Source organism: Dipodomys spectabilis, unplaced genomic scaffold (assembly GCF_019054845.1).
Source record: "Dipodomys spectabilis isolate Male_0828 unplaced genomic scaffold, ASM1905484v1 ptg000125l, whole genome shotgun sequence".
Classification (NCBI taxonomy): Eukaryota; Metazoa; Chordata; class Mammalia; order Rodentia; family Heteromyidae; genus Dipodomys; species Dipodomys spectabilis.
In genome coordinates this window covers 16,113,097-16,129,387 of record NW_024870802.1, presented here as the reverse complement: position 1 = coordinate 16,129,387, position 16,291 = coordinate 16,113,097, and the positions used below count along the sequence as shown (strand labels likewise).

The following is a 16,291-nucleotide window of genomic DNA, read 5'->3' as shown; positions in this document are numbered from 1 at the left end:
AAATCAAGTTAGTGGAAGGGCTACAGACTCTGAATGACCTAGGGAAGAATCTACCATTGCTTCTTCCTAGCTTTGGTGGTTCCTGACAGTTCTTGGTATCCTTGGCTCGCAGCTGCATCCCTCCAATTTTCTTCCATCTTCACATGGCCTTCCCCTTTGTGTCTTTCTGTATCCTCTCTTCTTATAAGGACTCTACTCATTGGATTTTCCTAAATACAGGATCATTTCACCTCTAGATCCTTAAGTATTGAATTGGTAAAGACCCTGTCTTCAAAGGCTATAGTCTGAGGTTCCAGGAGATATGATTTGATAGAAATGCTATTCTACCCAATACAATGGTTGTAAAATTATCAGGAAGATAATCTGGGAGCAGGGAAACATAGGCTCTGGTTCCAATTCTGCAAATGAGTGAATTTGGAATAATGACACCTCTAGGAAATGAGGCTGGCTGGCCCTCCTCCACATCAGTTATATATGGAGCACTACTGTTATTAAGATAATAAGACCATGATACACTGCATAAAAATGTCCAGCAAAAGGATTACATGAAACTAAAAAGCTTTTGTATAGCAAAGGACATATTTACTAAAGTAGAAAGACAGCCAACAGACTGGACTTAATATTCAAAATATACAAGGAACACAAGAAACTAACTCCTCTCAAATTAATAAACCCATCAATAAATAGGCAAAGGATGTAAACAGAGACTTCTAAGAAGAGGTAAGAATGAGGAAATGTTCAACATCTCCTCACCATAAAGGAAGTGCAAATCAAAACAACATAATGATTCCATTTCATCCCAGTAAGATGGGCCAACATGGAGAATTCAAACAATAACAAATGCTGGTGGGGATGCGGAGGAAAGGGAACCCTTTCCACTATTGGTGGAAATATAAACTAGTGAAACCACTCCGGAGGAAGGTTTGGAGATTCCTCAAAAACCAAACTTAGAACTACCCTATGATCGAGCCAAACCACTCTTGAGCATCTACCTAGAGCATTATGAGTCAATATACCATAAACACACTTGCACATGTATGTTCACTGTTGCACTATTCACAATAGCAGAGTTATGGCAACAGCTCAGATGCCTGGCAATAGGTAAGTGGAAATGTGATACATATATACATATATACTATATATATGTATACATATGTATATATATATACACACACAATGGATTTTGCCTTATCCATTAGAAAGGATAATATGTCATTTACAGAGAAATGGATGGACTTAGAGCAAATCATGTGAAGTAAAGTAAGCAAGCTCAGACAAACGGCACATGTTTTCTCTCATATGTTGAAACTAGATCTAAAAAAACACGACTGGACATTATAACATATACGGGGATCAATGCATTTACATACAAAATTACTAAAGCAGGGTATATGTAGGGGAGGAATCCAAAGGCATAACTTCCCTGAACAACTAAAGTACTATTTATCAAAACAAATTCCAGGAAATGCAAACATGTTTTTTGGGGGCGGGAGGGAATTAAAAGAGTAGAATAGGATTGGAGGGAGGAAGGGTGAGCAAATGTAGTCAATTTTGTATTAATATACAAAAGTGAACTATGTAACTTGTGGGTAAACATAGGAGGGGGACGTGGGGGAAGGGAAGAAAGAGGTGACATTGCTCAATCTGGCATCGGAATTGCAATCCTTTTTACAACTCCCCAATAATAACAAAAGAGATTTTTAAAAGATGTCCAGGATGAAACAGGGTGTAATATTAAGCAAAACATGATTGTAAAAATCTTTTTCATGTTTTTTAACAAAATAGATAGATAGGTGATAGATAGTTGATGGGCGGAGATCTATCTGTATGTATGTATGTATGTGTGTGTATATGTATGTATATATTTGAATACACAGCCTAAACATATGAAGACAGGAAGGAATCCAGTACACAGATAATGCTAGGAATCCCCAGGGCTGAGTAATGGGGGATTTTTCTCTTTCCACTTTCTACAATTATGAGCCTTTAGCTTTTTCTGTGTTTTTTTTAAACAAGCAGTATTAGTTTAATCATCAAAAATAATAAAAGAGATTCCCATTCTGAAAATAAAATAACAGTCTAGCTGGATGCATAGTACTATTGACCTTCCGAGAGAAGCAATCAGGATAAAAATCATCTTGCTCTAAAAACACACTGGGGAAAAAAAAAAAGCTTTTGGAGGTTGGGAAGGATGAAACACTGAGTACATGTTTTCCTATGGAGTCCTGATCTCCTCTTAGGTCCTGGGAGAAGGCTCCAAGGTGTGCAATCTCTGCCTACCTCCATCTTCTCTCTCTACTGATATTGCCAATGTCTTCTGAGTTCAAGGTACTGGCCCACCTGTGGTGAGACCCAAGCTGAGTATGATATAGCACAGAATACTACAAGCAGAGAAAGGAATCCGGCCCCACACAGCACCATGGGTAAATTTTATAGTCATGGAGCCAAGGGAAAACAGACAAACACCAAAGAGCATTCCATAGGATGCTGTTCCCACACGGATGGAGATCAGACTGTGGCTACTTTGAGGTGAGCACTAACTAGGAGGATCAACAGGGATCTCTGGAGCCTGGGAGAATCTGGAATGTTCCATACCTTGGCCCAGGTGATGGTTACAAGGGTGTGTATGTATATAAGCATCTGTCACGCTGTATGTTTAAGATATGTAAAGTTCACTATGTTTGAATAATACTGTTTTTTAAAAGTGTCTAAAAGCCATTGGAAGCATTCAGGGTGCAGTGAAGGTGATCTTGTCTAGGCCTCTGGGAAGAGCTGAGGAAGACTGTGGTGGGAGAGCATGGTGGATTCATGAACAGATGCCTCCTTACCATGGTGCTCACTTAAGTGTGGCGACTTCATTTACAACTCAAATGTACGTTTCAAACCACACAGAAAAGACCTCAAAATTCTAAGAAATGCTAGTCATAAACCCAAATACCACAGGAAAAAAAGATCTGGTATACATAATGATTTCTAAACCTCCCTGCTAGGCACCAGGCACTGGCAAGGGTTCCCCCAACCTCCCACAACTGTAGTCTCTTATCCACCAACCCCCATAGGGATCTCTGAAGCCTGACCTCTCTAGCCGCAATCATTCCTCATAATGGACTACTCTGGGCACCTTCCTGCCTCCCATCTGCACATTCTTGCATGTCACCAACTGAGGGATGTGCGTCTAAGACCCCCTGCACCCCTGTCCCCCACTGCTTTCAATAAGCAGACAACCAGGAAGCCAGTACCCTAAGGCACTTAGTGAGTGGGTTATGCAAGGTGGTAGACTCCCAAGTTCAAGCTCAAAAAGTCACATTCCTATTCAGAAACCTTAGAAGTCCTGAAGCCCCCAGGTAAAGCCCAAGGTCACTGGCTTGGTAGATAAACCAAGATAAGAGACTGTCCCAGCCAGCCTCTCTACATATGTCCTGCCACAGCCCACCTCAAAAGGGCACCTTCCATGGGCCCACATTGTACTTCGGTTCCCTCACATATACCCTGCCTTTGCACCTGTTTTGCCTCCACTCAGAACTCCTACTCATCCTTCACGACACAGTGTGAGAATGCCCATTCACACAGTGCCAGGGTAGGCTTCACCATTTATTTCTCTCCTCCCGTCCATTCTGTATTCATTACACATTTGCCATAAGAGTGTCTCATTTCAATATGTGCCATTTCCTGAGATGTTACATGCCAGGCACTGGGCCAGCCTGCTTCCTTTGCAGTAATCCCCGGAACCTTGATGGAGTGAGTGTTGGTTTCATCCCCGTTTTGCAAATAGGAAAACTGAAACTAGGAGAAGTTATTAGAGTTTGAACAGATCAAACCAGGCGGCTGGTGTAAAGGCCTCCTAGGAAATAAGGTCATGCTCTTTCCTCCTTCGCTCAGTTGGCCCATGAAAAGTGCTCAAGATGCTTCAAAAGAAAGGAAGGGGGGCTGGGAAAGTCACTCAGTGGTAGAGCGCTTGCCTTGCATGCCTGAGGCCCTGGGTTCCATTCCTTAGCACCACATAAGCAAAAAGAAAAAAGCCGGAAGTGGCGCTGTGGCTCAAGTGGTAGAGCGCTAGCCTTGAGCTGAAGAGCTGAGGGATAGTACCCAGGCCCAGAGTTCAGACCCCACGACCGGACCCAAAAAAAAAAAAAAAAAGAAAGGAAGGGATAGTGAAAAGAGGTCTGCAGGTACATGGGAACCTCAGTCACCAAATGACAAGCTGATGCCCATGTGAGGACATCAGCTCCCACAATCAGCAACTTGGACTGCTTCCGAGGATGACCACAAGGTCAGTGAACCCAGTGGACAGGGAGGGGGCCAGTCTCATTCCTGTTCATCTCAAGCAAGGGGAGGGGGAGACTAAGGGTTAGGAGTCTCTTGGCTTGTGGACCAAATAAATGCATAAGAGCCCAAGAGACAAATATCTCCCCATAGGCTAGTCATTCACATTATTGTCAGCTCACTCAGAAATTCTCTCCAGAATGGAAAAATTTGGAATAAATTATATTAAGTGAAGTAAGCCAGGCCCAAAGAAACATAGGTCCCATGGTTTCCCTTATTTGCAATATCTAGTATATGTATGAGTCAAGCGGAAAAGGCCAGATAATGTGATGTTAGGAAAATGAACCCTTAGATATGTATTTTAATGTTTTTTTCTTTCATGCATTTGTTTCTAATGCATTTATAAGGTTATCTCTTTGTTGCTTTGTATGTCCCTCCCCCACAGTATAACCCCTGCTTTCACTATATTTGATGTCAGTATAACTTGTGGAGGAGATGGGGAAAAACAAGTCGTTTAAGGATACAGGTGGACCTGTTGCAACAATGAGAAGTACAAGTCATGTCGAAAACGAGCTTTACAACGTTGGTGCGAGTGGCGGGGGGGGGGGGGGGGGGGGGGGAGGGAAGGGGGGAAGATTGGGGGAGGAGGCTGGGAAGGGATGTGAAGGGTAAACAAAGGAGGAGGCTGCAATGCTTGATAAGAAATGTACGCATTATCCTGCCCATGTAATTGTAACCCCTCTGTACAGTATGTTCACAAAAATAAAATTAAATTAAAAAAAAAAATTCTCTCCAGTCTGCCATGAGCCTGACCCCAGGCCAAAGACTGAAAAACCAACCACTGACTCCAGCCTGGACCCTGCATAAAGAGATAAGTGGAGTTTTTTTTTTTTTGGTGGGGGGGGGGGGGGCTGCGTCGATCATGGGACTTGAACTCTGGACCTGGGCATGGTCCCTAAGCTCTTTTTGCTTAATGCTAGTGCTCTACCACTTTGAACCACAGAGCCACATCTGTTTTTCTGGTGGTTAATTGGAGTCTGGTGGTTAATAAGAGTCTCATGGACTTTCCAGCTCAGGCTGGCTTTAAACCAAGATCCTCAGATTTCAGCCTTCTGATTAGGATTACAGGTTTGTGCCACTAGTGCCCAGCTGGAGATTTTCTTCAAAGGATCAGCTGATTTGGACCTTCCCTACTGGAGCCCCTCATGGCTCCCATGCAGGTCATAAGAAGGGACCAGTACTTACCAGTGTTATGTCCCATTTCTTCTTCTGATGGCTTAGTCCAGTCTTGGGTCTTGTCAATGTGAAATAACTTCAGATCATCTTCATCCAAAGCAATGTCTCCCCAGAAGACAGCTAGGAAGAAAAAAAAACATAAATGGGTCAACTATAGCTGGTGGTCCAGAAAAATAGATTTACTAATGTTCCACAGAGCACTGGGCATTGTGGAACAAACTAGAAAAGGTAGCTTTTCTCATCAAATTTCTCCCTGAGTCTAAGTGATGGGGCTGACAAAGAAGAATGATATGCTAGGCATCAAAGCCTTGGGGGTGGGAGGATCGATGCACCAGGATGTGCTAGGCTTCAGCTGTTGAGGGAGGAGATACGGTTTTCCATGCTTTACAATTAGCAATGGATTTCACCTCTGTAACATTTCCTTTTTAGTTTCTCATCAACTCATATTAATCTCACTTGTATCCCACAGATGAGGAAACCAAGACTCGGAGAAGAAATGACTCACTCTAGGTATCCACTCAGGGTCTCACAATCAGCAAGTGACAGAGTCAGAACCTCCAAACCAGGGCTCTCTCCAGGCTCCCAAGCTGCCCTCCAAGTTGTGCTGGATTCTAAATGCATTGAGGATAGACTTTACACACACACACACACACACACACACACACACACACACACACACACACACACACACACACACACACACACACACACACACACACACACACACCCCTATCTATCAAATCCCACTTCTCACTCTAAGGAGAGTATACAGCTAGGTAGGCTACTGGGTCAGACAGACTAGGTCTTGAGTTCTGCCTGTTCAACATTGAGCAAACAACTGAAGCTCTCTGAGACTTCCAAATGGGGATAAACAATCACTATCACCCTTGAGGGTTGTAAATGACAAGTGTGACAATATGAATGAGTGCCAGCATAGGGCTAGTACTCAGTGCTCAGCAAATATAACAGAAGAGCTACATCCACCAGACATTGAGATCCTTGGCAATGGCCCAAGTGAGCAGTGATATTCAGCAAAACCAAGCAATGTCCTTGCAGGTGTGGCCTGTAAGAGCATTGACTTATACTACTGCTCATTTAGGCCTTTACCCATGGAAGCCACAAGAGGGAGTAGACCTAGCACTGAGGGAGCACATGGGAGGGGGCGGGGAGTAGATCTGGTGGTGAACCACTGGATTCTATGCCATAACCAGCCTGGTCTCCTCCCTGTGGTCCTCTTGATTAGACCTTCTGTCTTAAAGATTCCATACCAGGAACCCAGAATGCTCCTGGTTTATATTCTTCTCAAGACAAGACACAGCCCAAGAGGTGCCTATCCTATAATGACTCTTTAGAGTTGGCACTGTTCAGGCCCTAGGAGATGTGACTGTTACCCCAAGACAGTGGTCCAGCATCAGAATGTCTCTAGAGGTCCTCCTCGACCTACCTAGACCCAGCCCACATTTCTGGTAGATAAACCAACACATCCTGTAGAGAGTCTGAGCGATTGGTTCAAGTTAGCATAGCAGGTCCCCCTCACAGCCAAGACTCAAGTCCAGGACAATTCCCACTGCACGGGCAATGAAAAGTCTGAAGGGGCAGTGCCTCATGTGTCTGGGAGTTAGCGAGAAAGCTCCCCACTGAAGAGGGAGAGACTTGACCATTCTCATTCTCAGTAAGACCAAGGCAACTGAATCCTACATCCCTGTCCCAGTTGTCCCAGTGTTCTTCCTAACATGGTTTCTTCAAGGTGTTCATCCTCTCTCCCCAGCTCATTATAGTTGGCTTGATATTCAAAGAGACGAGCAGGATATTGAATAGGGACATTTATGTATGTATGTATGTATGTACGTATGTATGTATGTATGTATTCATTTATTTATATATTTATTTTGCCAGTCCTGGGGCTTGAACTCAGGGCCTAGGCACTGTCCCTGAGCCTCTTTTGCTCAAGGCCAGCACTCTTCCATTTGAACCACAGAGCCACTTCCGGCTTTTTCTGTGTATGTGATACTGAGGAATCCAGGTACTGAGGCAACCACGCTACCACTAAACCACTAAACTACTAAACCAGCCCAGAAGAGGGACATTTTAAAGACTGCCAATAACTTGGGAAATAGAAGTGTTGTGATCAATTAGTGATGGTTGTCTTGGACAAAGAGAGGAGTATAACCCTCCTGGTATAGATTTTCATCTGTTTTCATCCTCAGGAAGGGAACTAGGGTAATAAGGCAGCGGAAATAAAATCAGAAATTTGATATAAAAGCAACTGCTTGGTAGTGGAGTATGACTCAAAGCCGTGGAGATTAACCTTGAGTGAAAAAGCTGAAGGACAGCACCTATGCCCTGAGTTCAAGCCCCAGTACTGCACACAAAATCAACTGCTTTACTAAAAGAAATCTAGTAAAATAAATTAGAGTAACTGCTTCTAAATTACTCAGAAAAAGTAACGATAAAGAAGAAAAAATGGTGTGTAACACATTGTATTTGTGTGCAACAGAAACTTTCTGCATCTTTCTCAGAGGTTCTCCATTTGGGCTTTTCAATAGAGTCCCTGCTAAATACGTGTGGTCACTGGGAACTAGAAACATGGTTAGTGTGAAGAAGCTAAAGTTTAAATTTTGTTTTTTATTGACTTGCCGCCAGTGGCTAATGACTATAATATGAATATAAAACTGGAGAAAAGTGATGGAATAAGCTGTTATGTAGCGTATAACAATTATATTTAACATAGCAGAAAAATCATATAGCTAGGGGACTTCTCTCAGAAACAAAGCGCTGAAGGGATGGGAAACCACCGGCTGCAGTAACACACAGGCTCCTTGCCTCTTCTAAGCCTCTCTCTCAGTACCTCCCCAGTGCCTCACCAGTAAGAAAACATTTCAATTCTACCCCTTACTTTGCCTCCCTGGTTAAGAAATAGGAGCTTGGTGAGCAGAAGGGATGTATCCAGCCATGGGGCTGGAACCAGGGATGACTTCAACAAGGGAAACACTAGAATAACAAATGAGCCGAAGCTTGACAGATGGTTAACAGGAGGAAAGGGCATGTTGGCCAAGGGAAGAGCATATGCAAAGGCCCTGAAGTAAGAAAGAGTAGGCAGGAGTAAAAAGGGTCTGGTGTGTGCGTGCGTGCGTGCGTGCGTGGCGTGTGTGTGTGTGTGTGTGTGTTAGGGGCAGCTAAAGTGGAGGGACTCTGCCATGTTGGCTGCTGAAGATGGCCAGACAGGACTTGAGGCCTCAGGAACTTTGAAGCTGGACAGGAGGCTCAGCAGGAGGCTCAGACACAAAGAATAGAGTTTCTGAGCTGTTGGAACACCCAGCACAGATTTCCCAGGAGTCTCTGCACAATTTGCCATCTCTTCCATGTACATATCTCCCATCCCCTACCATTTCCCCCAGCTCCCAGCACAGGGCCTGGGGCTGACCTCCAAAGTATTTTTGTAAATGATGGAGAGAAAGAGAATGGGTACTCCTTGCAGAGGTCCTAGAGGAGGCAGGGTACAAACCTTCCATGGATTTAATGAAGTAAGAAAGGCACAGTGAAGCTAACCACCAGCCCAAGTGGGAAACCTAGGAGAAAGGGGCAGGACTTGGACTCAGAACTTTTGGATCTAAACTCCAAGCCTGGAGCTCAGCCCACCTTCTAGAATTGGGATTACAGGTGGGATCTGCAGGAAGTACTCTTTTTCTAGAACTACTAGCCTGGTAAAGTCTGGGCAACCCAGCAGGCACTGAGACGGGACAGCCCTGCAGGAGTGGCTCTGGAGGGTCCTTCATGATGCTCCCACTGGACACTCCAAGAGCCTCCAGGGAGCTGGTTAGCTGGCAGTGTGAGATGAAATCAGGCTCCCTGACCCAGATCTGGCAGAACTGGGGTCCACAAGACTGGCTCTGGTCTTTCTGACATTGTTCTCCAGCTTCTGGACAACATGGCCTAGAATAGTCCTCTGCCTTCCCAGTGCATCCTGGCTACATAGCCCACCCCAAGGCTCCTTCCAGAACCACAAGGAATCAATCACCTCACCTCCACCAGCCATTTCCTGATTCTTGTGGCTACAATTCTGGCTTGGGACTGCACTGAGGGCCAGTGGACACTTTTCTTTATTCAGTTTCCCACTTAAGCATCCTGATCACAAATGTCCCCCAGTGAGGCTGCTGGGGAAGGGAGTTCCCTACTCCATGGTCTACACTGGAGCTGGATGTAGGCTGGACAGGTAACTTTCACCTTCACCAGTACCATGAGACAGCTCAGTGTGACTGTAGGTGTGGCCCACAGACTACTTGTGGAAATCCGTGTTGATCTGAGCCAGATCTGCAGGTCTTCCCCACCCCCACCTCCCAACCCCCTGCTGCCGCCCTTCTCCAGTGAAGTCAGGATGCCTGGGCTACACACTTTAAATGCACATCCACGTCACCCCACTTGGACAGCACACTGAAGTTTAGGAACTAATGGAGCTGATGGTCTCTTGCAGTCCCTAATTTCCTTTAGACAAGCACTCACCATCTGCCTGGGCCTGCCATTTGTCCACCCACAAAATAAGCCAACTCTAAAAGCAAGGAAAGACCTCGCTAATGTGGCATCAGATAGGCACCTAGGGACAAGCCTAGGTGATGGCAGGAACTAAATATGGAGCATTCAAACCATTGGAATTCCTCTCAGGAAACAGGCAGAGGTGGTAGGGTGGAGGGGCCAGGAGTGGGGAGAATTACAGGGAAATCCTACCCAGAGATGCATCTTAGTTCCTTTCAAGTTCCAGCAAAGGGATTTAACAGGTTTAAGGCAGTTTCTGTGAATCTTTGTCAAGGGAGTGTATGTACAAACAAACAGGGAGGGTTTTGTTTTTTTTTTTAGTAAAAAGTTAATCGGCTTAAGTGTGCAACTAAATAAGCAAAGCTTACATTAAAGTGACCCACAGAGAAAGGACCCCATGGAAGGAAAGTTCTAGGAAATACAATATGGCCTCTATGTTCTTTTGTAGTTCTGTGCTATAAATATTCATGGGACGGTGTTAATGGGGTCTACCGCTCTATGCAACCACAATAGTTTTTTTGTTTATTCTCAGGACCATGAACTTTGAAACCATGACCCTAAATTTCAGGAGTCTGCATTCAGGAGAGTTTGTGGAGCAGGAGGGGAGAGGTTGGCTTTTGGAGGACAGAGGAGAGGGAAACAGGCTAGTGTGAATCATGCCTCCGGGATCTTGGGGTGGGGATTTAGTATGGGAAGGATCTGTTTAGTATGGGAAGCCTCCTGTCTCCAGGGTCCCCAGCTGCTCCTGGGGAAGTGGCCTTCTTGAGGGATGGATGGCTTAGTTACTCGAGCATATGGCAGAGAGGAGTGGGGAAGTTGTAAATATTTTAATTGGATCAAACAGATTTGCTGCGAGTTTTACATTGAAGACTTACAAAAACAAGTTCAAATCAAGGAATTGGTAAGACGGTAAAAATTTAGGTCACTGAAGCAATGCCCTTGTTCTCCATATGAGGAAAATGGGCTGTAGGAAAGTATTGCTTGTGCCTCCTCTGAACCCTCTCCTCCAGGATGAATATTTCTAATTAGTTCCAGCCCTCTTGTCCCATCAGTTCAATCAACACTGCCTCTGGCTCCATCTCAGCACAGTGCCTGCCACCCAGGGCCAGTCTGAATTCCCAGAAATGGCACAAGTACCTATTTGCCATCCACATGCTACGTCATACTGGCAATGCTCATAGCCCATGACTTATTTGTTCCAGCTAAGGATCATCCTATTCAAAGCCATTTAAAAGTGTGAACTCATGGTTTTGAGCAAGCTCACCTAGAAACACCACAAGCAGGCCCTGAGTTGATTCTGGTACTAAAGGTCAATCAGGACCAAGGAGAGCACCCTACCTACACAGCCAGGTCCTACAGAACCCTCAGAAAGCTGGTCAAGAGAATACCCAGCGCCCCACACCTCACTCCCCTCCTGCTTTGGTTGTGAATAGGCGAGGAGGTTCTGGCTAGTACCTGAGCTGGTAGCCACCTAGTTCAAGCCAGATATGATCTCCTTCCTCTCATCTTCATCTATAGACCACCAATACTTGCAGGGTGATACCACAGCAGGGCATACTTGGCTCAACAAACTTAAATAAGAAATGCATGAGACTGGTGGTGTTAGGCCAGCCATATCTGCCACTGTTCGGGGCAGGGAATTACTTGTGTCCATACACCTGCCACTCACAAACTGTTAGAAAGATAACTAAACATATTTCATACACTATATAAATGAGTAGCTGGGGCCCAGCTTGAGCTATAATCCTGGTTATTCTTTGCATACTTATTCCCACTCTTTCTGCTCTGCTCTGTGCCCAGAGAGCTGCTCCTGTTCCCCTAGCTTCCCTGGCTTCTGGTTATGTCCAATAGGTAGAGATGCAGGCAGACCTTGGAGAAGAGGAGAGTGAGATCCAGATGTTCCTCCCCTGCTCTAGGGCTGCAGGCATGGTGGTGGGGCCTCCCTTCAGCTGGCCTCTTTCCCTGTAAGCCTCCCTCCAACCTGGTTCTAGCAGTAACCCTTGCTCTGTCCCAGCACCTCTGCCATGCGGGGAGCTGGATCGTCTCTGGGGATCTTCCCTCCCTTGCTTACTCCTTTCACCCTGCATCTTTTTATTTTTAATTTAATTTAATTTTATTTGTGAACATACTGTACAGAGGGGTTACAATTACATGGGCAGGATAATGCGTACATTTCTTACCAAGCATTGCAGCCTCCTCCTTTGGTTTACCCTTCACATCCCTTCCCAGCCTCCCCCCTCCCCCCAATCCCAATCCTTCTCCTCCCCCCCCAATCCCAATCCTTCTCCTCCCCCCCCCCCCCCGCACCAACGTTGTAAAGCTCCTTTTGGACATGACAACTTGTACTTCTCATTGTTGCAACAGGTCCACTTGTATCCTTAAACAACTGGTTTTTCCCCATCTCCTCCACAAGTTATACTGACATCAAATATAGTGAAAGCAGGGGTTATACTGTGGGGGAAGAACATACAATGCAACAAAGAGATAATCTTATAAATGCATTAGAAACACATGCATGAAAGAAAAAAACATTAAAATACATATCTAAGGGTTCATTTTCCTGACATCACATTATCTGACCTTTTCCGCTTGACTCATACATATACTAGATATTGCAAATAAGGGAAACCATGGGACCTATGTTTCTTTGGGCCTGGCTTACTTCACGTAATATAATTTTTTCCAAGTTTTTCCATTTCCTAACAAATGGGGCAATGTCATTCTTTCTGATGGAGGCATAGAATTCCATTGTGTATATATACCACATTTTCTTGATCCATTCATCTACTGAGGGGCATCTGGGTTGGTTCCATATCTTAGCTATGGTAATAATGCTGCAATAAACATTGTTGTGCTGGTAGCTTTAGTGTGGTCTTGTTTGTAAACATTTGGGTAAATGCCCAAAAGTGGGATTGCTGGGTAATAGGGGGGTTCTATGTGAAGTCTTTTGAGGAACCTCCATACTGCTTTCCAAAGTGGTTGAACAAGTTTACATTCCCACCAACAATGAAGTAAGGTTCCTTTCTGTCCACATCCCCTCCAGCATCTGTTGTTGTTAGAGTTCTTGATTTTTGCCGTTCTAACTGGGGTGAGGTGATATCTCAATGTTGTTTTGATTTGTATTTCTTTTATGGCTAGGGATGATGAACATTTCTTCATGTGTCTATTGGCCATCCTTCTTTCTTCTTCAGAGAAGTTTCTCTTTAAGTCTTTCGCCCACTTATTTATTGGGCAGTTGTTTCTTTGAGGATTTGTTGTTGGGGGGTTTAATTTTTTGAGTTCCAAGTATATTTTAGATATGAGACCCTTGTCCGTTGTATGGCTAGTAAAGATCTTCTCCCAATCCGTGGGCTTTCTATTGATCTTGCTAGCTATGTCATTTGCCATGCAGAAGCTCTGCAACTTTATGCAATCCCATTTGTCCAACCTTTCTTTGATTTGTTGTGTTTCCAGGTCTCTATTCAAAAAATTTCGGCCTGAGCCAAGGAGACCTAGGGTTTCTCCTATTCCATCCTGTAATGTTTTCAGAGTGTCTGCTTTGACTTCAAGGTCTTTGATCCATTTTCACCCTGCATCTTTAGTCCCATCATTAATGCCTCTTCAGCTGAAACATGTAGGGTAAGTTCTGCCTTTTGCTGGGCTCTTGCGTGTGTAACTGTTCTAAGAAAACCCATCCCCTATTTCCACAGGCAAATAGAGTGGGAAGGGGGATGACTCCTTTGGCCTAAAATGGCAAATTTTGGCAGCTTGATTCCAGAATATGCCTTTCTGCTCCCTCACACCTCTGTGTTCCCACAGCAAGCTCTGGGGCTCTGCTCAGTCATGGTGACGAGGAGGCAGTGCACGTCCTAAAAGCCAAAAGCTTCTTGGATTCTAATTTTACATCTTATATGGCTGATTCCAGAACCCGGCACATCTCATAAGCCCTAATATCTCCTCTGTGCAATGAGCTTTCATAGAGTAATAAATTACAAGTGCAATTGGGCATGACTCACGCTGACGATGAGACCACTAGAGACCCGAAATCGTGCACAAAGTGGAAATAGAGTAGGTGGAGAGCAGAGAAGGCCTGGGGTGTGCTGTGAGCCAGGTCCACCACTCTCCATCTGACCTGGGACCAGTTATGGCCCCTCTGGGCTTTGAGGTCTCATCAGAAACTTGAAAAACAGAATGGCTATTCCTTCCAGCTCCAACTTTTCAACCACTTACAGTATGTAGCTGATTAACTTCCAGGAAAAAGGTGGCTTGTTTTTATCACCTCGATTTTCTGCTTAAAGGTCCAACAGATGGTAGCCTATTGTGGTGGAGATTGCCAACTTCCCACAAGTTCCCTCATTCTCTTCTTCCACAAGAATAGAGCCTCTGTTCAGTTCTAGATCCTCCAGAAGTACGATCTTGCAGACCCATGTCCATGTGACTAAGTTTGGCCCAATGAGATTATGTGTACATGACAAATGGCAGCTCCAGGGAAGCCTCTCACATGTTGTGGTTTTTGTTTGTTTGTTTGTGGGGTTTTTTTGTCTCTTCTCCTCACCTTCCTTGGCTCCTTGAGAAAGCATCTTATGGCAGCCCATACTGATTTCCTTCTGCCTCAGCTTCCTGGGTGCTGGGATTACAGGTATGTGTCACCATACCTGGCTGTCCTTTGCTCATGTTGAGAGCATGCTTGTGATGAATGATCATGTGAGTTCTGGATATCATCTTGGACCGTGATGAGGCTACTCCTAGGGAGAATGAGTGACAAGCTGGGAGGAGCCTTACCCTGGAGGCCACATTGGGAAAGAACTGCCACACTGGCCCTGGATTGCAGACTTCTAGACTCTGATGTGAGAATACAGACCTCCACTTAAGCCAACTCCTTAGCTACTGATATAAACTACCTTTCAGCCTCCCAGCCACCCTGTGTCGCCATGCTCTGATACTGGAGTTGGTCCCTGTAAATACTTCTCCCTTCTCACCTGGAGGAATCTGGAGGGCCCCTGCAAGAGGAAGGACCAGTTGTCTCCTCTTTCTTGTGCAGAGTGGCTGCCAGCGGCACTCACAGGAACCTTGGGTGCTTTGGTCCTTTCAGAGCTTTGCCAGTCTCACTGGGCAGTTCTCCGCAGGCAAACCTTTCCCACAGTCCAGTGGTGATCCTCCTCCTCCTCTTCCTCCTTCTACATGGTCTTGCTAACCTTCACTTCAGTTCTCACTGTCAACTGTGGTCTGAAAACATTCACTGGAAAGTTCCAGGAAGAGACAATTCACACATTTCACTTGTGTACTGCTCTGAATACCACCATGAAACCTTGCGTGAGCACACCCTGACTGAACTCTTTACAAGCGCCCACGTCGTCCATATTACCTGTGTGTTAGTCACTTAGCAGCCTTAGTTTGCAGATCAGCTGACACTGGGTCACAGTGTCTGGGTTGCATAATTCTTATTTTACAAAACAACGATGTCAAAGCATAAGACCCATGATCAGGGAGAGGACTAGAGCATAAAGCACACGAGTGCCAAGTGCTTGGGGCTCATACTTGAAGTTCTAGCTACTCAGGATCTGAGGATCTGGGATCTGAGGATCGTGGTTCAAAGCCAGCCCAGGTAGAAAAGTCTGTGAGTCTTATATCCAATTAACCACCAAAAAGCCAGATGCAGAGCTGTGGCTCAAGGGTAGAGTACCAGCTTTGAGTGAAAAATCTAAGGGATAGCACCCAGACGCTGAGTTCAAGCCCCATTACTGGCACACACATCCACACACACACACACAAAAACACCACACAGAAGGACTTGGCTGTTGTGTGAATCAAGTGGTAGAACACCTTCCTAACAAGCACAAGCAAGTCTCTAAGTTCAAATACCAGTATTGCCCCAAACAGAAAGACAACAAAACCAGAAGGACAGATTAGCTGTGCTACTACGTAGCAATGCTGCTGGGTTTAGTACTGAACAGGGTTGGGTTTCAGCAACCACTGGGTGTCTCTCCTGCAGGCAAGTGGAGACCAGTGTACCTCTGTGAACTTCCCGGACTTCTCACAGCTGCCTCCACACCACCTCAGGCAGGTACATTTTAGATTCCCTCCTTTCCTAGTAGTGGCCCCTTACAACTGCATTCCTGTTTTCTTTACAGTTCTCTTTACCACCTTTACTAGTCAATCCCCTTGACTAGCAAACAAAGTGATTAAATTTGGTAGATCCAGGAAAAATAATCTGCTATATAGAAAGATTGGGGGGGGGGGATCTGTCTGTCTCACAAAGGACACCGGTCAAGTAAATGATGAT

General features: G+C 45.1%; 1 protein-coding gene across 1 annotated transcript in view; it reads right to left on the bottom strand.

Annotated features, from left to right (window-relative positions):
* Window positions 1-16,291, bottom strand: part of Tll2 (tolloid like 2) — a 114,355-nt gene that overhangs the window by 85,180 nt on the left and 12,884 nt on the right. The window contains exon 2 of the mRNA XM_042689365.1: window positions 5,509-5,619. Within this exon, the coding sequence (XP_042545299.1) occupies window positions 5,509-5,619 (111 nt within the window). The remainder of the gene's footprint in view (window positions 1-5,508; window positions 5,620-16,291) is intronic.